The sequence below is a fragment of the Cricetulus griseus genome (assembly GCF_003668045.3).
Source record: "Cricetulus griseus strain 17A/GY chromosome 1 unlocalized genomic scaffold, alternate assembly CriGri-PICRH-1.0 chr1_1, whole genome shotgun sequence".
Taxonomy (NCBI): Eukaryota; Metazoa; Chordata; class Mammalia; order Rodentia; family Cricetidae; genus Cricetulus; species Cricetulus griseus.
In genome coordinates this window covers 224797667-224820938 of record NW_023276807.1, presented here as the reverse complement: position 1 = coordinate 224820938, position 23272 = coordinate 224797667, and the positions used below count along the sequence as shown (strand labels likewise).

The following is a 23272-nucleotide window of genomic DNA, read 5'->3' as shown; positions in this document are numbered from 1 at the left end:
AGGGGTCCAGTTCCAGTCTCCTTGAAACCAGGAACCAATGCTCTGAAGCTTTCTTTTCTAATGGGACACTAGAGAGAGGACACCACTGAGCTCGGCTTCCAAATGCATTATCAGATCTGGGAAGGCGCACTTCCGTTCCACAGTTGGAGCGGGATGGCTGGCTGGCGTGGGGGAAGGGAGAGGTCGATGGAGAAGAGGGAGGTACCATATCCGGGAGAGTGGCAGCTTCCGACCAGTGGTCGCTCTTCCGGAGAGGCGTTTCCGGTGGTGGTGGCAGCAGCGGCTGCGGTGGTTCCGGGTGTCTTTGTCCCCCTGGTGTCGTGGCCCTGGCCCGCAGGTGGGTTGGGGGCCTCCCGCTGAGCCTCCGCCTCTCCGACTCTCTCGGGTGGCGAGGCTGCGGGGGTCCGATCGGCGACGATGTGCCAGACTCCGAAAGAGCCGAGCCCCCCTCCGGACTGCAAGCTCCGTCTCCCTGGCAACGGCCTCGGCCCTGGGGGCGGGCGGGAGGAGGAGAAACCTCGCGCCGTGGTCCTCCCACGGTGGCCTCTCGGTGGCTCGGCCCGGAAGGCTCTGCGCAGGCGGCTGCGGAGGCCGGAGCCGAGGGTCGGGACCTAGGAGGAGGCAGCGGCTTGCAGGCCGCTTGGCGAGGGCCGGCTGGACAGCTCCCTTCCCACCAGCCGGTCGGAGAGGACGGGCGGGTTTCCGGGGAGAGGGCCCGCATCATCTCCCCGCTACTCGTACCTCCATTTTTTCCGGGCCCTGCGTGGAGTGTTTTGGCGGATGTTTTTGAATGAATGAATGTCATCGGAGCTCTTCCAGCCCCTTACTCCGCCAGCCTCTCTAAGGGTGCCAGTGACATAGTGAAAGGAGTGCTAAGTTGTTGGGAGACTTGGGTGCGAGTCCTGCTCTGTCACTACCTGCTTTTGTGGCCTTGGGCAAGTCTCCTGATCTCAAAGCTCCAGTTTCGTTGTCTGTAAACCAGCATGCCACTAGCACCCACCCACCGTTAGGTTACTGTGAGATCAAACTGGAGTAATATAATTACCCATTTCATTTCCTCTACCTCCTCTCCATTCCTCCATTTTAGGACCCATCTCACCTTAAAAGCTCTACTTCATTAAGATTTTTCAGGCAATTGATGGAAGTTTTCCATTTGAGCTGTTAACGTCTTTCTTTTGTTGATTGAAGGTTTCCCAAGACCTTGAAAGGACAGCATTCCCAATGTCCCAGTTTAAGCGCCAGAGGATCAACCCACTTCCAGGGGGACGAAACTTCTCAGGTGCTTACCTTCCTTACCTGGCTGCACTCTGGACTCAGTTTCCAAAAATATGGTTCTTGGGTATTTCCCCGAATGTCTGAGGAGCTGGTTGGATCCACTTTGACCTCTGGGTCTCCAGGATCCTCTGGCTGTCACTAATGCTTAGGGTGTAGGGTGCAGTTTCTAGAGGTTGCTTCTCTGTCCCCTAGGCTCGGCTTCAACATCTCTTTTGGGCCCTCCTCCTGGTTTGCTTACTCCTCCTGTGGCCACGGACCTGTCCCAAAATGCAAGGCACCTTCAGGTATGTTGGGTTCCCTTTCTTGTAAGTTTCTCTTTGGAGCCACCCTAGTGTGTTTGGCTGTCTGGTGTGTGTTCCTTATTGTGTTACAGTGGTCAACAATCCTGGGTATTTTGTTTTTGTTTTTTCCTGGTAGTGGACCAGTGTTGGGGGAACTTAGACATCTTTCGTACTGGGGAGTTTTTAGTTTCTGACCCCAGAGAGATCTCCTGGTGCCTTTTGGGATTAAAGAACTGAACATTCCAGGAGCAGGAAAGTGAAGAATTAGCTTCTCCCCTATGTGAAGTTTCCTCTTCCCTCGTGCCTAGAGAAGAGGCCCTAGTGGCAGAGCATGATTTTGTTCTTGTGGCTTCCTTTGTTTTTGACCTACTGTCTTCTCTTGCAGGGTGGGGAGAAGCAGCGGGTCTTCACTGGCATTGTTACCAGCTTGCATGACTACTTTGGGGTGGTAGACGAAGAAGTCTTTTTTCAGCTAAGGTAGGCTTGAGGCTCGTCTCTTCTGGGAGTGGTTGTTGGATTCAGTTCTGTCTCCATGCTGGTGGGTCTGTTCTTTAGAGCCTTGCTTTGCTATGTTACTGCAAGGTGAGGAATCTCGATGAGAAGGGCATCCTGGGGGCAGTCAGGGTAACTTGTCCCAGGGCCTTCCTGATGGGGCCTCCTGGTTTGTGTGCTGGCAGTGTGGTGAAGGGCCGACTACCCCAGCTGGGTGAGAAGGTGCTGGTGAAGGCTGCATATAACCCAGGCCAGGCAGTGCCCTGGAATGCTGTCAAGGTGCAGACGCTCTCCAATCAGGTATTTATCTCTCTTAGCATGTGCACTGAAAAGGGGTGGGAGAGAAGGGAGTCCTGTATCCTGACTTCTGGGCATAATCCTGCCTTTTGTTGAGGGGGCAGGATGGCTGTCTTTCCATGGTATCAAGGCTGGGATCCCCTGAACTTCTTGGCTATTTTCCTTCAGCCCTTACTGAAGTCTCCGGCACCCCCCCTTCTGCATGTGGCAGCTCTGGGCCAGAAGCAAGGGATCCTGGGAGCTCAGCCCCAGTTGATCTTTCAGCCTCACCGAATTCCCCCGCTTTTCCCTCAGAAGCGTGAGTACAGGTGGCATGCATGTTGGGGTGTGGCTTTGTGGGGTGCTTTTGAGGAAGGGACTTGTTACTTTAACACAGATGCTCTCAGGACAGAAAGGGGTACTTCTGGACCCAGGAAGAGGAGGAGGAAGCTGCATGGGGTTTTAGGGCTTTTGAGTCACCGGCCATTTCCTTTCTTCAGCTCTGAGTCTCTTCCAGACATCCCATACACTTCACCTGAGCCACCTGAACAGATTTCCTGCTCGGGGTCCTCACGGAAGACTGGACCAGAGCCGAAGGTAAGAGGATGAACAGGCCAGATAGAAGTTTACTTCATTTCCCTCTCAGAGCCATGGTCCACCTTTGACAACTGTTGACACTAACATCTTTTTTCTGTGCACAGACAGAGCCTAATGTCCCTTTTGTTTGGAAGGCAGATGCACTGAAACATATACACACATGCAGTAACTTTATACATTACCTCAGCAAAGCTGAGATTTAGTACAGTTTATTTTTCAAGACTTTATTACTTTGTTTTCGTTGTTTTGCTTGCCTGCCTAGTGCTGGGATTATAGGGTGGTTTGCCCACACATGCTGGGCTAAGATACTTTATTTTGAAACAGGTCTTATGTAGCTCAGGCTGGCCTTGAACTCCTGATCCTCTTCCTTCTATGTCCCATTTGCTGGGCTTCCAGGTGTGCACCACCTAGCTTGCTTATGTATTCTTTTTTTTTTTTTTTTTAAGTATTTGTGTTTAGCTGGGCGGTGATGGTGCCTTTAGTCCCAGCACTCGGGAGGCAGAGGCAGGCCGATATCTGTGAGTTCGAGACCAGCCTGGTCTACAAGAGCTAGTTCCAGGACAGCCTCTAAAGCCACAGAGAAACCAGTCTCGAAAAACCAAAAAAAAAAAAAAAAAAAAGTATTTTAGGTTTGAGATACTTTGTGTGTGTGTTTTCTATGAATCTGTATGGAGGTGTGGGCAGGTGTATTTGGAGCCAGGAGGCTGACAGCCAGCCTACTCTGTTGGTTTTTGTTTGTTTGTGTTAGAGACTGTCTCAATGGAGCTTGTCATTTTGGCTAGGCTGACTGACCAGCAAGGTCTAGAAATCCTCCTGTCTGCTCCTTGCAGTGTTGGAATTACAGACCCTGTCACCACACCCAGCTCTGACATGGGTGTTGGGGTTACTCATGTGGAGCAAGCAACTTTACCCACTGAGCGATTGCCTGGGCTCCAGATACTTAAAAAACAATTTCCCTTTTGTTTCCAGTCTTTAACATAGAGATACAAGAATCGTTAGAAGAATTGTAACAAGAAAATAGTAACATCAAAGAAAGGAAGGTTGCATATGTTTTAGCTCCTAATTTAACATGGCTTCTTTGAAGTATATTTTGTGTAACAGTGTTACAATACACAGGCTGCAGCATATTCTGAAGTTCAGGCTTTGTCCTGGGTGCATACTTTCTTGGCCTTATTGTTGTGGAGCAAGCATGGTTGATTTAGGCACTTGAGATGTCCTGTGGTCCTTTACCATCTGCAAGTTTGGGAAGTTTCCAGGAGCATTCTTAGTGTGTCTTAAGTTCACATCTCCTTTGTGTTTTACTGTCCTTGAGAGTTTTTGCTCAGCTTTTTATACTAGAAAGTTCAATATATGCAAAGGAAATAGAAAATGAATCTTTAAGCTATTACCTGATTTCAACAAGTAGTATTATCTGCCTTTCTTTTTTATTTCTATTTTACATTTATCTCCTTGTTGCCTTGTTTTTTTGATAAAAATCTTAAAGTGAAACTGAATTAGATTGAAATGTCTGAATCTTTTTTTTTTTTTTTTTTTTTTTTTTTTTTTGAGACAGGGTTTCTCTGTGTAGCTTTGGAGCCTATCCTGGCACTCACTCTGGAGACCAGGTGGCCTCGAACTCACAGAGATCCACCTGCCTCTGCCTCCCGAGTGCTGGGATTAAAGGCGTGTGCCACCAATGCCTGGCAAAATGTCTGAATCTTGACGTTTGTTTTTGAGAGAGGGTTTTACTGTATACAGACCTGGTAGTCCTGGGACTTGCTTTGTAGACCAAGCTGGCCTCGAACTCACAGAGATCCGCCTGCCTCTGCCTCCTGAGTGCTGGGACTAAAGGTGTGTGCTGCCACCTCCACCACCTGGAATTTGACTATACATTTTTGATCTCATAGTACCCTGTCCTCAGTAAGATCATTGTAGAAAGTTCCCTCATGCTGTGATTTTCTTTGAAATAAGGTGGTACAGGAAGGGTACCACCCTATCTCCCACATGCTGGTAGGAGCTGAAAAGCAGTCCATGGCAAACACTTAGAATAAGCATGGCGTAACTGAGGAAACAGGGCGGTGATGTCGCCAGTCCCCATGTGGAAGGTAGCACTTGTTCTCTGGGAAAAGCTGCCGTGGAGCCTCTGCAGCTCTGTCTAGGATTGTTCTCCACATCATCTCCACTACTAAAACCCATTGTTCCCCTCTCCGTCTCTAGACGTGTCTGTGGCTTGCACCTATACGCTTGTCTAGTGCATCTTCCTGGTCTTCAGTTGGCAAGGACCTTCCCCTGGGCCATTCTGTAAGCTTATGAAAGCCTTTAGTACAGAATGGTAGTGTGGACTTTGAGGGTTTGTGTGACCTGGTTGGAAACCAATGACTGTGGGCTTGCTGCTTTCAGTTTAAAATCCAGCTGTGTGCTGGCGATTGCATTTGACCGCCACGTATCACCTGCAGGGTATTACTTTGGCCAAGGTGCTTCAGGGTTGCAGGTTTTGGAGAAGGAGGCCTCATCCTGGGAGGGGACTCTACCGCCTGTCAGAAGTGAGGATGTGCCAAGTAGGAAGAGGGGCAGCAGGAATTAGTCACTGAGGAAAACTGCCAATTTATAAAGGATCTGACCATATGGGTAGTTTGCCCAGAAGCTTGGCTTTACATTAAACTCCCAGCTCTGGGATACAGGGAAAATGTTGCCATTGGACTGCTCTCATACTGCAGCTTCTGCTACTAACGTGTTTCCTGCTGGCTCTGCAGTCACAGATGGTTAAAAGTGTAAGGTCAGCCCAAGCTACATAAAACCTTGTCTCAGAACCAAAGAAAAACAGACTAGTAGCACTGAGGTACAAGTCTAGCCTTTGAAGCCTTCCTGTTGTTGACAGGGAGATACTAGAGAATTTGAAGTGATCTTTGCATGGGAAAATGGTTTCTGTTTCACCTTCCCTGGAATCCTTGTAATTTCTGCACACAAGTACATATATGGTCTGTGATTCTCATCTCAGAGTTCAGAGTTCAAGGTGTTTGTGTTTAGCTATTTTCCCATATTGTAGCATGATCTCCTTTAAAAGTTAATTCTTGGGCTGGAGAGATGGCTCAGAGGTTAAAAGCACTGACTGCTCTTCCAGAGATCCCGAGTTCAATTCCCAGCAACCACATGGTGGTTCACAACCATCTATAATGAGATCTGGTGCCCTCTCCCGGCCTATAGACATACCTGCAGGCAGAACATTGTATACATAATAACTAAAATCTTCAAAATAAAACAAAGTTAATTCTTTTACACTTCTCACATAGCTAAAATGCATGCTGAGCACATCCCCCCATTAGTCTCTGACTGCCCTGAACCCTTTCTTCTCTTTTGTTTTGTTTTAGAATATTCTAAATTTCCTCTGCCAGTTTCATATATGCATACAATGTATCGAAAACATACTGCTTACATGTGTGGGACTATCCACCAGAGCATGGGCAACCTCCTGGGAGCTTTGCCCCAGAGAAAAATAACTCCCTAACCCAATTCTACTTTTATAGCTTTCTTTAGCTTATTACATTACTTAGGGTTGCTTACATGCCATGGGTGGGTTGTTTACTTGAGCAAGTGTAGCTTACTAGTGCCTACAGCACTGAGAACTAGGACTCTTGAAGCACCATTTTTGTGACTGCCTTAGTGACAGAATCATTATTGTAGCCACTAAATTCAATTGTCAGTGGGAATGCATGTATTCCATTACATGGCTTGGTATTTTTGCATAATACTGCCCTCCACCCCAACTTTCTTGGGATAGTTTTTTAAGGATGGAATTACTGGAGCAAAAGGTGGGTTCTCCCCCTTCTTTTCATCCAATTAAAAATACTTATTTTTATTATAAAACAGTTAAGAGTTGGGTGTCATAATGCCACTTTTAATTCCAGCATTTGGGAGGCAGAGGCAAGTGGATCTCTGTGAGTTTGAGGCCAGCCTGGTCTACAAAGTAAGTTTCAGGACAGCCAGGACTAAACAGAGAAACCCTGTGTTGACAAAGCAAAATAAAATTATTTTAAGTCAGGTATGGTGGTACATATCTTTATTCCCAACATCTGGGATGCATGGGCTAGAGAACTGATGGCCATGAGTTCAAGGCTAGCCTGGGCTACATAATAAGTCTGAGGCCAGCCTGGCTACAGAGTAGGGGACTGTCTTAAAAATCGTAAAACATGGTTTGGAGACATGATGGCTCAGCAGGCAAATCCACCTGCCACCAAACCTGATGACTTGAGTTTGATCCCTGGGACACAAATAGTTGAAGGAGAGAACCAATTTTAACATGTGTATTGTGGCATGCTTGTGTGTGCACATGCATAAAATGCAACAATAACCCTAAAACACAGAGCCTACAGGTGCTCAACAGATAAGGGTTCTGGATGCCTTTAGCCCCAGTATTTAAACTGTTGAAAATTTTCCATTTATTTATTTGTTTTGAGTTTTTATGTGTGGAGATCAGACAACTTGCAGAGATTGGATCTTTCCCCCCACCATTGTGGGTTCTGGAATCAAATTTAGGTCACCAAGCTCCTCGGCAAGTGTCCTTACCTGCTGAACCATCTCTTTGGTTTGCTTTTCATTATTTTAAAGCTGTTCTTTTTTTCTTAAAATTGTAACCTTTTCATACCTTTTAGTGTCTCTAATAATGTGTCACATACTTGCTAGCATGGCTCCTTCACGTATGTATGTGTGGTGCCTCCACAGGTTGAGCAAGTGTTCTGCCACTGAGCTATACACTACTTGTATTCATTTCTGTTTTGCTTGTTTGTTTTTCGAGACAGGGTTTCTCTGTGTAGCTCTGGCTGTCCCGGAACTCACTCACTCTGTAGACCAGGCTGGTTGTATTTACTTCTTAACCTTGAGGATTCAGGTATTTGCTAGTTCTTTATGTACTTGAATACATGTGTAACAATATGGTTTCTTATTTCTGGTGATGGGTCGACCTCCAGTGATGACTATGACTCAAAGAAACGCAAACAGCGGGCTGGTGGAGAGCCTTGGGGTGCTAAGAAACCACGGCATGACCTGCCTCCTTATCGGGTTCATCTCACTCCTTATAGTGTGGACAGGTGAGTGAAGGCTGGGAAAGGGTCTTAGACTTGCACAAGCAATGGTTTCTAGAGTAAATGGGGTATGGTCTATTAGGGTGCAATAGAATATGTGCAGTCCGGTGGTCTCTTCTAAAACTAACCAACCAACCAGCCCACCCACGGCAACCTGCCGCACATGGCTTGCTGCTCAACTTTTCACTTCATGCATCTTCCAGCAGGTTCTGGGTAATGCATATTAGTCAGTCTTTTTTGGTTTTGTTTTTTGTTTTTCCAGACAGGGTTTCTCTGTGGCTTTGGAGCCTATCCTGGAACTAGCTCTTGTAGACCAGGCTGGTCTTGAACTCACAGAGATCCACCTGCCTTTGCCTCCCGAGTGCTGGGATTAAAGGCGTGTGCCACCACTTCCTGGCTATTAATCAGTCTTGTTCATGTGTGTCTGCACATTTGTTCATGTGTGTGTGGGTGCATATATATGTTTGGGTGCATGGGTGGAGGCCAGAGGACAACTTCAGATGTCATTCCTCAGGTGCTGTGTAGCTTTTTGTTTTAGACACAGGGTTACTTACTGGCTTGGGACTTTCCCGGCAGGCTCAGTTCAGCACTGGCACTGCAGATGTGAGCCACCAAGCCAGCATTTTGTTTTTTCTTTTTGAATTAAAGGCACATACCACCATACATGGCCTGGTTTTCAACTTGGATAGCTACCATCAATTCTCTTTCAGAGGCTGTATCCACTTACACTGTCACCAATAGGACACAAAGTCCTTGTTTCCTGTGCCTTTTGTCAACACTGTTTTCATGTACTTTTTCTTTCTTCTTTTTTTTTTTTTTTTGTCTGTTTTTGAAGACAGAGTTTCTCTGTGTAACAGCCATTGGGCTGTCCTGCAACTCTTTCTATAAAAATAAGCTGGCCTTGAACTCAGAGACCTGCCTGCTTCTGCCTCCTAAGAGCTGGGATTAAGGATGTGTGCCACCACAGCCCAGCCTTCATTTACCTTTCCTTATAATTTTGCTGATGAAAAATGCTGTTCTGATTTGCATTTCTTCCTTCCTTCCTTCCTTCCTTCCTTTTCTTTTTTTTTTTTTTTTTTTTTTTTTTTTTTTCTCTTGAGACAGGGTTTCTCTGTGTAGCCCTGGCTATTCTGGAACTCACTTTGTAGACCAGCCTAGCCTCGAACTCAGAGATCCACCTGTCTCTGCCTCACAAGTGCTGGGATTAAAGGCATGTGCCACCACACTTGGCTTTGATTTTCATTTCTAATTAGAAGTGAGTTTGATACTCTTTAAAAAAAATGTTTTACATTTATTTATTACTTTTCATGTGTGTTCAGAGGGTTGAGGGACTGAACTCAGGTGCAGATTTTGTGTCTTTCCCTGTCCAGTCGTCTTGCAGGACCCTGTTCACAGGCTTTTATGTTGCATGTGTTTATTTTTCTGGGACAGATTTATCATGTCAGGTTTCACAGTTTTCTCCTAGGCAGGTGAGCTTTTATTACTAATTAGTGAATTGTTTATTAAGACCATGACCATGTCTTAATAACTGATCGATGGCCCAGTGGTTAAGGGTTTGTACTCGTCTCCCAGAGGACATGAGTTTAGCTCCCAGCACCCATATGAGACAGTTCGCAACTGCCTGTACCTCCAGCTCTAGAGGACCCTGATGGCCTTTGTGGGAGCCTGCACAGATGTGCACAAACCTATACACAGATACACATAATTAAAATAAATCCCTAAAAAAAAAAGACCATGACCATCTCTGTGTCATGTATTGTGATTTTTTTTTTCTTCCTTTCCCAGTTTGACTTCTTTGCTATAAGAAATTTATGAATAAGTGGTCATACGGGGTCCATTCTTACCCCTTGGGAGCTGTCTTATTAGGGTCTTTATTTCTCAAATAGAATAAAATGTTATTGTAGTCTTTTGCAGTTTTGTTCATCCATCCATCCATCCATCCATCCATCCATCCATCCAACCATTCATTCATTCATTGTGTCGATGTATGATGGGGTAGCATATATGCCTGCCAGTGCACACCTGTGAGTCAGAGGACAACTTTGTGAAGTCAGTTCTCTTCTTCCACCTTTCCATGGGTTTCAAGGATGAACAGACTTGCACAGCACATGCCTTTACCCACTGTAAACCATCCTGCTGGCCCTGCAGTTTTGTTTTAAACAAATGTTTGAGTGTTTTGTCTACATGTATGTCCTTGGTGCTCATGGAGGTCAGAAGAGGGGGTCAGATCCCCTGGAATTGGAGTTACAGACAGTTGTAAGCTGCCCTGTAGGTTCTGGGAGCCAAACCCACTGTAAGAACAGCAGGTGCTCCTAACCTCTGAGCTGTCTCTCTTTAATGCTCTGAGTGTTTGCTCAGTGGATTCCCTTGCTGTCTTCCTGCAGTCCTGTCTGTGACTTCCTAGAACTCCAGCGACGTTACCGCAGCCTCCTGGTCCCCTCGGATTTTCTTTCCGTTCACTTGAGTTGGCTGTCAGCCTTCCCTCTGAGCCAGCCCTTTTCCCTCCACCACCCAAGTCGGATTCAGGTCTCTTCAGAGAAGGAGGCAGCTCCAGACACTGGTGCTGAGCCCAGCCCTGTGGACAGTGACCCCACTTACAGTTCCAAGGTCAGTTGCCTGGGCTCCTGTGACCGTCCCCTTGCTGGGACAGAGTGTGGCTGAGCACCTTGTCCTCTGCATAGGTGCTGCTGCTCTCCTCCCCGGGCCTGGAGGAGTTCTATCGTTGCTGCATGATGTTTGTGGATGACATGGCTGAGCCCCGGGAGACGCCAGAGCATCCTTTGAAGCAGCTAAAGGTAAGAGCTGGCTTACAGGAGGCAAGATGTGCTGGCTGGTCAGTCTGCCTCGTTTTTAGCAGCTAGGCTTCTGAGCATTAACACGGAAACTTGGTGTTTCAGAGCTGAAGGGCCCCTCACTTTATATAGGAGGATAATACAGTTCAGAGATTCCCCTCTGAAGAGGAGTCAGGTGGCTGGTTTGAGTGAATGGCTTCAGAGCCCCAGGTGGTGGCCTTAACTACTCCTTGCTGTCTAAGTTCCTGATGGGCAGCAGTAGCCAAGCCTCACTATGGGAGGTCCAGGCCATGTCTCGTTATCCCCAATCTCTCTGCAGTTTTTGCTGGGCCGGAAAGAAGAAGAGGCAGTGCTGGTTGGGGGTGAGTGGTCTCCTTCCCTGGATGGCCTCGACCCCCAGGCAGACCCACAGGTGCTGGTGCGCACAGCCATCCGCTGTGCACAAGCCCAGACTGGCATTGACTTGAGCACCTGCACCAAATGGTGAGTGGCCTTCCCCATGTGGCCAGCTCGCTGTGGGGTGTCAGGAGTCTGGCTTCTGCCCTCTGGGTTCTCTCCTGCCAAAGCTCATGCCTGCCTACCCCTAACTGCTCATAGATGACTGAGAGCCCAAGGCTGAGCGTGCTGATGGCAGCTCACCCCCAAGCCACGCCCAATACTCCTGAATGCCCTAGTGCTTCTATGTGCTGTCCGCTTACTACGTCTCCCCGTTGCCTAACCACTGAGGCTTTGGCGTGTGGCTTTATGTTTGTACTCATGGCTTGGCATGCAGCATGTGCGCATGGAGTGCTGATTGGAAAGAGGTACTTGTCTGTGAGTGGGACACCCATGAATATGTCACAGTTGGGGACTTTCTTTTCCTTTTGCTGTGAACAGGTGGCGATTTGCTGAGTTTCAGTACTTACAGCCGGGACCGCCTCGGCGGTTACACACAGTAGTGGTATACCTGCCAGACGTATGGACCATCATGCCCACTTTGGAGGAGTGGGAGGCACTGTGTCAGCAGAAAGCCACAGAGGCAGCAACCCAATCCCAGGAGGCATTGGGGGTAAGGCTGGGCCTTAGGCAAATTCAGGGAAGCTGGGCATGGTGACACAAGCCTCTAACACTAGCACTGGGGAGGTGGAGGCAGGGAGATCCAGAGTTCAAAGTTGTTCTCATCTTTATAGTGCATTTGAGGTTAGCCTAGGCTATATGAGCTATCTCAAAAGTAGGCACCTTGACCTCAGGGCCCAGAAGGTCACACCTGAGCTATTGTCACAGGAAGCAGAGCCTACTGAACAGGCCCCTGATGCATCAGAGCAAGCAGACACTTCTAAACAGAACACGGAGACTTCGGAGGCCACCACACAGCAAGACGTAGACACTGATGTCCCAGAGGCCCCTCCGCCTCCTCTAGAACCTGCTGTGATGGCACGTCCTGGCTGTGTCAACCTGTCTCTCCATGGGATTCTGGAGGATCGGAGGCCAAAAGAAAGGATCTCTTTTGAGGCAAGTGCAGGAGAGTGTCATCCCCAGGATGACAGCGGAGCAAATAGCATCCTCGTCCTTTCCCTGATGCCATGGTACCTACACCTCTTCCAACAGGTAGTGGTGCTGGCTGAGCTGTTTCTAGAGATGCTGCAGAGGGATTTTGGTTATAGGATTTATAAGATGCTGCTGAGCCTTCCAGAAAAAGTTGTATCTCCCCCTGAACCTGAGAAGGAGGAGGCAACCAAGGAGGATGTGGTCAAAGAGGAGGTGGCGAAGGTGTCCAAGGATGAGGTACAGAATGAGGGCACAGCTGCCGAGTCAGACAACCCACTGGTGAGTGCCGTTCTCAGCCCTGGTGGCCTGAGGTCCACACATTACAGTGCTTAGTGTGATTCGAGCCCCTTGTGTGTGCCAGGCATTGGTCTGGGCACTTTTCTTTTTTCTTTCTTTTTTTTTTTTTTTTAAGACAGGATTTCTCTGTGGCTTTGGAGACTGTCCTGGAACTCGATCTTGTAGACCAGGCTGGTCTCAAACTCACAGAGATCTGCCTGCCTCTGCCTCCCGACTGCTGGGACTAAAGGCGTGCGCCACCTCTGGGCACTTTTCATGGCCAGTTGTTTTGCACCTTCACGTTACCCATTCTTTGAAAGTTGGGGATGGGTTGAGGCCCAGGAAGGTGAAACCCTGCATGTGGCCACAGAGCTAGGAAGTGATGGTATACCCAGAGTGAGGGAAGTGGCCCAGAAGAGGGAGGGAAGTATGGTTGATAAGCCACGGCAGCATAGAAATGCCAGTCTGACTGCTTAGGGGTTGGGATTGGCTGATGATTAGGTGGACAAACTGGTCTTTAACCATTTCTAAAATGTATCTTGGCTTCTTGTCCAAATATTGTCATGTATGCATAATTGCTTCCAGAACTAAGGCTGACTCCTGAGAAATACCCCAGGGGTCTAGATGTGCCTGTGATCTGAATGCTGGCATGGTTCAATACCCATGAGCACATGGTGGACCACACAGTACCCAGCATACAGCTGATGTCTAAGTGTTAGTGACTGCTACTGTTAGCGTCACAAGAGTCTTGCCCCTCCTTATCACCTTGGTCTGCTTCTTTAGAAGGAGGATGGGCTTTTGCCCAAACGGCCCTCTTCAGGGGGAGAAGAGGAGGAGAAGCCCCGGGGTGAGGCAGCTGAGGACCTCTGTGAGATGGCCTTGGACCCAGACCTGCTGCTTCTGAGGGATGACGGAGAGGAGGAGTTTGGTGTGTCTAGGGACAGTGGCTCTCTGGGGCTGGCTGTGGTAGTTTCCTCTTAGGCAGTGGTTCTCAGCCTTCCTAATGCTACGGCCCTTTAATACAGTTCCTCATGTTGGGGTGACCCCCAACCATAAAATAATTTTAATTGCTACCTCATAACTAGTTTTGCTACTGTTATGAATCATGAATATCTGTTTTCCAATGGTCTTAGGCGACCCCCGTGAAAGGGTAGTTCAATCCCCCAAAGGGGTTGCAACCCACAGGTTGGGAACCACTGCTCTTAGGAGTGTAGACCATCATCTTTGCAACATGCTGAGCTTGGGATTTCTGTAGCAGGAGCAAAGCTGGAGGAAACGGAGGTTCGCTCTGTGGCCTCAAACCAGTCAGAGATGGAATATTCATCCCTTCAGGACATGGTGAGACCCTGTCTCCTTCTGTGCCTTGTGTTGGGAAGTTTGGCCCTTCTTGGGTGAGAGATGCCTACCAGTGACCTATTCCTAGACAAGAGACCAACCGTGGTTCTTGACTCATGGGAGGGTACTTCACTTTCCCTGTCAGGGTGGGTCACAGAGGGATCTTATTAGCGAACACACCATCTTCTGGGAATGGCTCACAGAAGCCTGAAGCCATGTTTGAGTTCTACCTGTTGCTGCCAGCCCAGCTCCTGGCTGTGTGTGTACTGTGCCTCTAGCTTTGAGAACTGTTGGTAAAGCCTGTTTCTCTGCTTTCTTTGCAGCCTAAGGAGCTGGATCCCTCAGCTGTGCTCCCCCTGGACTGCCTTCTGGCTTTTGTGTTTTTTGATGCCAACTGGTGTGGCTACTTGCACCGGCGAGACTTGGAGCGGGCCCTCCTCACACTGGGGATCCGGCTCAGTGCTGAGCAGGTAGTTTCTGTCCCACCTGTCTTTCTGGAGGGCCTTTCCAGAGCTCTTGCTGGCTTCTGGTCCCCCTGAGGCAAGTGTGTAGCCAGTAGGTGTCCTGCTGTCTTTTCTATAGGCCAAGCAGCTGGTTAGTAGGGTGGTGACACAGAACATCTGCCAGTACCGAAGTCTTCAGTATAGCCGTACCGAGGTGCTGGATGATGGGCTTCCGGAAGAGGTGCTCTTTGGTATGTCTGAAGCTCTGTGGCCTGTAGGAAGTGGGGTCTCCATGGTAGGCTACTCTCTCCTAAGATCATGGATGTCTCCTCTAGGAAACCTGGATCTACTGCCCCCTTCGGGGAAGAACACAAAGCCAGGGGCTGTCCCCATAGAGCACAAAGGCCTGGTGCCGCACAATGGCAGCCTCATCAACGTGGGGAGCCTGTTACAGCGTGCAGAGCAGCAAGACAGTGGCCGCCTATACCTGGAGAACAAGATTCACACACTGGAACTGAAGCTTGGTGAGTGCAGGGCAGATGTCACAGGGACTGAGGGGACACCACTCCTTAGGTCTTGGGCTTTTGTTTCATGCTCCAGTTGACTGAGCAGAACCTTTCGGCCATGTCCTTACTTATCTTTCAGAGGAGAGCCACAACCGTTTTTCAGCCACCGAAGTGACGAATAAGACACTGGCAGCAGAGATGCAGGAGTTGCGGACCCGGCTGGTGGAGGCGGAGGAGACAGCCCGGACAGCAGAACGACACAAGAACCAGCTTCAGCGGCAGCTGCAGGACTTCCGCAGGCGCCTGACCCCGCTGCACCTTGAGATGCAGCGGATGGTTGAAAAGGTAGGATGGCTAAATGGTTGCCATAGTTCCTTTTGGTTCAGAGCAGACCCGGCTTCTGTGTGGAGAGGCCTGGGAGGTAGCTGGCCCTTCCTTGCTATGCTGGCCCTCCATCCACTGCAATGTTAGGAGCCTCTAGCTCCCTGTGCTCTGTACTCTACTGGCAGGATGTGGGGAGAAGCCTCATCCTCACTGTTGTTCCATGTGCTCACACAGGCTGACAGCTGGGTAGAGAAAGAGGAGCCAGCACCTAGCAACTGAGTGGCTGTCTAGTGAGGTCTGCGATGGAGCCTGATGACATTAGAGCCTTTTTGGTACCAGAAAGCAGCTGGAGCAGGGCCTGGGAGCCACAGCAGAGGTGGCTGAGTTCTGTGCTTGGCCTCTGCAGGGGTGATCAAGCTATCAGAATGGGGTTTGTGCTATGTGGATGGATGTGTAACCCCAGTTCCAGCTACAACTAAATACAACATCTTTTGCACCCCTAGAATGTCATTTTGCCCTCAACCTTGGAAATTTCTCCTAGGGCCCTTGTAGTCTTGTGCTGTCTCCTGTCCTCGTCCATTTTAGAGCAAGACGGGAGGAAAAGGCTTTTCCAGCCCAGAATAAGGTCTGATGCCAACAAATGCAAGGAACGGGTGTAGAGCCTGGCACAGCCAAGAATGTCCTTCTAGACGGCACGAGTCCTGTAGGCTCCAGTATCCGTTAGGTGGTGGAGCCCATGGTAGGAAGCACTTGGTGTTGGGTCAAGGTTGCCAATAGAACACTGTGTTCCAGCCACCCCCAACTTGCCAGAAGAACCAGCACTTCTTTCTCTAGCTCTTGTGTTCAGAATGTGGTATTGGCTCTGGCCCAGCCCTCTTCCGTTTCCCATAATTCTTGCCTCTTTCCATAATCCGTGGTTTCAGTTTGATTTTGTATATAAAGTTGTTTGTTTGTTGGTTTTTTTTTTTTTTTGGCTTTTTGTTTTTTAAATAAACCAAAGTCAAAAAACAAACCAAGTGTGTCCTTGTAGCTCTCTTTTTCCAAGCTGCCTGTGCTCTCCCTGGTTGCCAATCCTCAGCACTTTCCAGAAGGCTCCAGAAGGCTCTAGAAGGCAGGCAGGCAGTGAGCTGCCACAAGTTGTGATTGAGTGAAGGCCCTCTGCCAAGTTGGCAAGGCTCTGGCAAAGCTGTGGCGACTCTTCCATCATATCAGTTACAGCACACTGTTTTACTGGAAACTTTACTTGAAAATAAAATTCCAACAACACAGGTGAGACATAAGAGGCCTGTGGATCAACGTGTGACATTCTGTACAGTGGAGAGCTAGGAACAGAGTCCATTTACTAGGGAAAGTGAAATACCCGGGGCTTGTCCCTAGCTGGAACTGCAGGGGACCAGCTTTGGTCGTGTTGGCATGAGGGGCCCACCGCAGCAGAGGGACCCGAGTTCTGCTCCCCAGGGTACCGTGTCTCACCCAACAGTCTGAAGAGTCATGAGGGGAGAGGGAGGGTGGGTTCCCTAGAGTAGCCCTCTGGAGGTAGTCAGAGCTAAGGCCCCCCCAAGAGCCACAGGAAGTCCAGCTCCTTCTATAGGCTGAGGCTCCTGCTGGCCAGACACTATAGTGCACTCTGGACGGTTCTGGGAGTAAAAAGGCCCCTGGGGTTTTTCTACATTGCTTATTAGCATTGGGCAGGGGAAACAACAGCCTGTAAGGATCCCAGTATCAGGCTCAAGGAAATGGAGACATTTAAGTCAGAGGACTGGCAAGGTAGAATAGTGGCCACCTGTCCCCAACTGGCAGGCCACTGGGAGGCCCATGAATCCATGCCTGCTAAGAGCAAAGACTATAGAGGTGTCATCTGTATCCCAAGGAGTCTGAGGACTCCTGAGGGACAGGGGCTCAGTCATCAGCCACAATGGAGAGGGCTCGGAGCTCACTTAGTTTGGCCTCGTTTTCCCGCTCTCGCTGCTCATCTGAGTGGCCTGGCTGGTCAAGCTGCTGGGTGAGGTCTCCAAAGATCTTATGCATTTCTGAGAAGTATACAACCTGAGGGGACAGGAAGCAAGAATTGTAGGCAGGAACTGGATTTCAGTTCCACACAGCACCCACTCAGTGAAGCAGCCAGTAAGTGCAAGCAAGGTTGGGTTCTGAGTCTATGGGTTGCTTCTTGATGAAGGAGGTGGGAATGGGGGTTCTCATTTGCCCCATCACCACCTCTCAGATCTCACCCTATTACCTGGCAGCCTAGGGATGGGTGAACCAGAGCTGAGGCTTTGGAAAACATCTACTATAGAGAAAAGTTTGTAGTAGGGAGTCAGTAGTTCCTTGGGGGATGGGGTTGTGAAGAAAGTGCTGCCCTTTAAAAACCTGGCTCCCCAAAACAGCTAATATGAAAAGGGGACTGTGCATTTAGTGGCCAAGGGCAGGCCTGGGTTTACTGCTTTCCTAAGCTGGGAGGAGCCAGTGGCTTTTGGTCATGGAAAAAGAACATGGCAGACATTGGTTCCCCAAGTTTTGAGAGATGATTCTAGAAGTCAACTCAAGGTAGGTGATAGCTTCCCAGACTCCACCCTTCCCACTTTTGCTCATTATCACATCCAGGTTAAGCTGCCTAGATGAAAAGCACCAGTGATGGGGTGTGAGTGACAGGGTGAGCGGTTGGAAGCAGGTCCAAGAGTGGAGGAGTTTCTCCAGATGGTAGATAATGACTTCTACAGAGGTCAGAGGCCATTTCTGCCTCAGTTTCCACTTCCTGACATGATAGTGCTCACTCATCAAAGTGTTCCACATCCTATTCTTCAAGCACCTCAAATTTTAGACTGTCTCCAGAATTTTCCTTCTGAGAAACTGGAAGATGGTGACCGGGAGGGTGGTTGTGCAGCAAGGCCAGTGGGAAGTGGTGTTATAGGAAGTCTCTCCAAAAACCGCAGCTGGGTTCCACTGGGCCAAGTGCTGGGGGCCCCCAATTTCTTGCCTGGGCCATGCTGCTTGGTGAGTCACCAGGATGCTCACTTCTCTAGTGACTAATAGCAGCAGCAGCAGCAGCAGCAGCCGGGTGAGGAGGATGCTGGCACAGGGAAGGTGGTAAACAACCCTGGATACCCTGCTGCTTGGTTACAGGGTACCCCATTGCTTGGGCACCCTTAGCTTCTTCTATGGCTCTGGGGTGGGGATGGTGGACACAGGTCACTGCAAACAGAAGCAGGTATCATGGCAAAAGAGGGCAGGCTAACATGTCCCCTCTAAATTCACTCCTTATCCAAACAAAGGGAGCAACAGCTGGAAGGCGGCCCTGGCCTGGCCTGCCAGGACAGCAGTAGAACACCTTCCCCCTTTTGCTGCCTCAGTCTCACTCCCTAGAGAGCACCAGACTGAAAACATGGACCATTAACAAGTCTTAGGTTCCAGTACAAACCTTGCCTGGGGTTCTCGATGTCAAGCATTCTAGCCCATGGCTTTGGGTGTCATCCAAAGCTGAAGGATGGGAAGTGTGGATCAGGTTTCTCTTAGGGCATTTGTGACTCAGGAAGCAACAAGGAAATAATGCCCACTGGAGGGCACCAGAGGCCCAGGAAAGACAAGCAGGGCAGGCAGAGCTTGGGGACAGGAAACCTTCAGCTTGGGAACCAATTAGTGTTGGGGTCCTAAATGGAAGCCAGCACCTGTGATCAGTTGCAGGGAGTCCATGTGGAGAAGATCTGCTCCTGGCTCCAGTACCACTGCCTCTCCCACCTTGCCAATAGGGAGAACAATCCTAGCTAAAATGTGCCTGAAGATGAATGGGGAGGGAAGGGCAAGAGCTGTGTACCATCCCACTTGGGCCCTCCACCCCAGTGGCAGCAGACACTGGGCTCTGGCCTATGCCCTACACTCTGGCTGCCACGCTCATACCAGCCTGCACTTCACTGTCTTTCCACTAGGGGGAGCATTATACCTCATGGCCAGCATCTCAGAGCGGGTCCAGGACCCCTCCCTAGGAAGCTCAGTTAGGGCTCCTGAGGACTCCTGCTAATGCAAGTCCCGTGTTGGGTCCTCAGGCATTCACTCTACTGGCCTCCCAACCACCTCTGCAAGAGACCTGCCCAGCTAAAGTGGAGGTTAAAGATGCAGCCTGGGCTGTGACTGCTTGAATGTAGGAAGAACTCAAGGGGTAAAGGGTTAAACAAAAAGGAACCTTGTCTATCACAGGGCTGGACTTCAGTGGATTTGGCAATGGAGGATGCCCAAGAGAAATTCCAGCACAATATCAATGCTGGGTACCAGGGCTGACTGGGGCACTTACATGAATTCTCATAGTGCCTGGGGCCCGGAGGTGCTGCTGTCTGCATTCCTACAAAGATTATTTCCCAAGGGGAGAGCCTCTCCTCACCTGTGCCCGGATCAGGGACTCAAAGCTGGGCTGGAAGTAGTCAAGTCGGCTGCCATAGAACCGTGGCATCTCGTCCAAGAGTTGTTTGTTCTTGGCCTCAAAGTCTTCCCGTACAGGCCGCAGCTCTTCTCGGGCCTGGGGAACAAGATCCCGGTGTGGGGAGGGTGTGGGAATAGCTAGTGTCCTGGGTCTGCTGGTCCCCAAGTGAGGGCCTGCGGGGGGGGGGGGGGGGGGGGAGGGGGGAGGGGCAATGGCTGTTGTTTACCCTATGGCTTCTGGTGTTCCCCTCCTGCCTTCTCCCTTTGTACCTGGTGGAGCTTGGCCAGCACTGGGCCAGTCTTCTCCTTTTCCTCGTACTTCTCCACCTTGGCCTGCAGCCTCCTGTAGTCTTGCAAGGCCTGCTCCCGCCGTTTCACTGCCATGTTGAGGCTCGGGAATACACTGCCAAACCTGTTGGGCACAGCCTGGTTGGAAACAGACTTGTCATGTGGGGGTGTATCTGACAGTCACCACTTACTCAAAAATATGGATGACACACCTACTATGTGCCAGATCCATAAGGGCTCTGAAGCCATGGGACTTCTTGGGTTGGTAGGATGACATGGGGAGCAGCAGACAGCACTGAGGACTGTCCCTAGACCCCAATGGTGGGCTGTGAACGAAAATGCTCCATGTCCTGTCGCTGTCTCCCTACACAGCCTAAGCCCCATCACAGACAATGGCAGGGCTGGGTTACCCCTGAATATACTAAAAAACAAAGAAACAAAAAAAAAAAAAAAAAGGGCAGCCAAGGCCACAACCAGGTAGTGACAACCCAGAAAGGACCATGAGTGTCCAAGCTTGCCAGCATCTTTCCTAACACATCACAGTGCCACTGATAGGAGACAAAAGAATGAGAAGCTGGCTGAGGGTTCCTTCACACTGAGGAGAAACACACATGCTATGGTTCTCCCACTAAAAGAACAAAGGGGAAAACCACATTTTAGGAAGACAACCCTGGCCCCTCCTACCCAACATGACTGAAAAGGAGCATGGTGTGACCACTCAGAAGACTGGCCATTCAGAGAGGGCTGAACTTCAAATGTCTTGGCATTTGAGCATAACTATCATCACTAGGGCCACCTTTCCCCCATGAAGGGCCATTTTATCTTGGACAGGCCCAGGAGAGAGCCACTTTTGGGGGGCTCAGGTGAGAGTAAACATTCTTCTTGATACAGATGAAGGCTGGAGGAGAGGCAACCCTGCAAGTGAGAAAATGGGGTATGCAAACCCTCGAGGGACTGTGGATGACCTGGGCTCTGTACGAGGCTTACTACCACCACAAGGTGCCCACTGTACCAGCCAGGAGCTCTGATAGCCTGGTATGATATGAACAAGCAACCAAGAGACTTAATGCCTCTGGTTACTCAGGTGGAGAGACACAGTTGGTACCTGGGACTTTTTATCCAGGAAGAGCCCAGAGAGGGTGACAAAGCAGGCAAACAGAAGTCAGAGGGGTGGGGGTCTTCTCACTGGGACCTCAGTCAGTGGCTAAGGCCAGAGTTGAGAGAACCTGTGAATGCTTAGGGCGGGTTCCGACCCCACAGGAGGTACTATTCCCAACCTCTGCTTCTCACAGGACGTGATCATGAATTCAGTACTTAAAACCTCAATTGAGGGACACACAGGTGACAGTAATGAATACTCCTGCTAGAGAACAGAGAATATAAACCTGGCCAGGCATCAGGGTGTCCCGCACAAGCAACAGACTCAGGGAGAAGATCACAGTGAAACAAAGGGCTTTGTCAAAGGCCATTGAAACCAGTTCCTGTGACTTAACCTTTTAAGCAGGCTCATTTTCCTCAAAACACCAATGAGCCACGGCTATCACAATTTCTCTGAAGCTGCAGCTTCTGTAAGTAAGGCCTTCTAAGGTAAAGTAATCAAACTAAGACTTGATGTGGTGTTTTAACAGTGAGAAGATGTGAACCCACAGGGCTCTGTGCAGCATGGATGTGGGGACCAGGCACCACCAGGTCCCACTGAGAGGAGCCAGTCACATCGCCTAGGTCAAGGCAGCTGTGTCTGGCCTTTCAGCTGCTCCTGAGCCCCTCTCCCTTCCTGGGCAGCTGGGCAGTGTGTGGCTCAAGGGAACAGGTGCCCTGGGCCTGAGAACCTACCACCCTGCCCCTCCCTCTAGCCCAAGAGAACAAAGCACCCCAGCAGCCTGATCCAGTTGTCAGAAGCAGCCTGCTGCTTGGGTGGCCCCAGGGCCAGGGTCAGAGACAGGGTAAGAATGAGGGACAGACAGGAGCAGAGGTGGAGTACTTTCCTGCCCAGGCCACACAATCTCTTTGCTCACTGAACTTGCCTCTGGGGGCAGCGGGTGGGCATCACAAGAAACAAAGCAATGTGTGAAGGACATCCTGCAGGTGTGAAATGGCCTTGGTGCAATGCTCGTCGGTCGTGCAGCCCTGGATACATGCTAGTCTCTGCACAACTTGGACAGTAGTCCATAGCCAGTCCCTTTCCATGGCTGTCCTCTTCAAGACCAAGTCACACCTACCAGGAAAACTAATACTAATACTTCATGATTTGGCCAGTTCATGAAGGACACACATTGCAAGTGGAGGTCAAAGTTCAGATCTGGGAGACCAAGGCTACCACAGAGCAGGGCTGTGTGGTGTCCATACACCATTACTTAATAGCATGGATTCCTCCCTAGAAGCCCACGGGAATCAAGACCTCCACCCTCTGCAGGTCCAACTGCTGCCCTGCTCTTGGCTCCTGGCTCTTTGGTGACTTGCATGTCTTCCTCAGATCTATTTCCAACAGCAGTACTTCTCAATCAAACTTTGACTGAGAACCTGAGCTGATTAGTAGCTCAGGCTATTGTCCATGTGTCACCAACAAAGGAAAGTCTGGGTCGCTTTGGACCTAGGACTGTGAGTCCCTGAGACAAGGGACAGGTGTCAGGTTCTTTTCCTCTGATGAGGTTATTAATGTCACTCATAGGAAGAGTGCCTAGCTTAAGGGGATGGAGGGCAGAATTCCTGCTCACTGTCCCACCAAGCCTCACTTTCACATTTTTTACTTTTCAGGCTAGGATAGCTCTTGCCGGTTACTGGACAGCAGGATCCACTCTAGATGTGGACTAACTAGGGTGCTGGTGCAGAAGGTGAAGACAGGTACAGGCTGATTCCCTGTGCAGGGAGGGACCTTTCCCAGATATGCTCATGGGACCTCACAGGATTCCTGCTTGTCTCTTGGCAATGATCACACATGGGCCCAGCTCTCCTCAAGGCACAAAACATATTTCTACTGGTCTGCTCTAAAGACACATGGCGGAGAAGCCGGGTCCTCTGCTAGTCTCAGCCATATTCTATTTCCTGGCATCCTCAAACACACTCAGTTCAACTAACCCTGCTTCAAGGGACTGACTCTGCCACACCAAGGAATTGGACATACTTGGGTCAGTGGGGGGTGGCTGGGAAACTGCCCCTGCTCAATACGGCAGCACACATACCCTGGGCTTACTTGCCTGAGCTCCCAGTCTGTAAATGCCTAGGACTAATTCACATTGATCTTCAAAGATGGGGATTGGGGTGGGCCTAGGTCGGCACTAGGGCTTCAGGGAGCTCAACTTAGGAGGTACCCATTTCTTGCCTGGCATAGGGTTCAACACCAAGCTTGCTCCCCAGGGAGGGAAAGCGTGGGGTGAGGAGAGAGTGGGGAGGGAAAGA

General features: G+C 49.7%; 2 protein-coding genes across 9 annotated transcripts in view; one reads left to right on the top strand and one right to left on the bottom strand.

Moving 5' to 3' along the window:
* The first annotated feature begins 216 nt into the window (after window positions 1-216).
* Ccar2 (cell cycle and apoptosis regulator 2) lies at window positions 217-16193 on the top strand. 4 transcript variants are annotated; one of them, XM_027390225.2, is made up of 21 exons: window positions 217-337; window positions 1189-1279; window positions 1468-1559; window positions 1942-2033; window positions 2234-2348; window positions 2514-2643; window positions 2825-2921; window positions 7865-7984; window positions 10363-10585; window positions 10660-10773; window positions 11090-11253; window positions 11647-11818; window positions 12034-12261; window positions 12358-12576; window positions 13357-13501; window positions 13829-13911; window positions 14232-14378; window positions 14491-14602; window positions 14687-14875; window positions 14997-15202; window positions 15416-16193. In XM_027390225.2, exons 2-21 carry the CDS (start codon window positions 1222-1224, stop codon window positions 15458-15460), a joined length of 2751 nt encoding a protein of 916 aa, XP_027246026.1. In that variant the 5' UTR covers window positions 217-337; window positions 1189-1221; the 3' UTR covers window positions 15461-16193. The 4 variants fall into 4 exon arrangements, with proteins under 4 accessions (XP_027246026.1, XP_027246027.1, XP_027246025.1 ...); XM_027390226.2 differs by lacking the exon at window positions 217-337 and adding an exon at window positions 550-680; XM_027390224.2 differs by lacking the exon at window positions 217-337 and adding an exon at window positions 728-893 and having other exon boundaries at window positions 13832-13911.
* Window positions 16194-16401: 208 nt separating this feature from the next.
* The window catches only part of Bin3 (bridging integrator 3), a 64262-nt gene continuing 57391 nt past the window's right edge, over window positions 16402-23272 (bottom strand). For all 5 annotated transcript variants that reach the window (XM_035452813.1, XM_027390233.2, XM_027390235.2 and 2 more), the window contains 3 exons: window positions 19859-20000; window positions 19551-19685; window positions 16402-17227 (listed from right to left, as the gene is read on the bottom strand). In XM_035452813.1, the coding sequence (XP_035308704.1) occupies window positions 17081-17227; window positions 19551-19685; window positions 19859-20000 (424 nt within the window). In that variant the 3' untranslated portion in view covers window positions 16402-17080. The remainder of the gene's footprint in view (window positions 17228-19550; window positions 19686-19858; window positions 20001-23272) is intronic.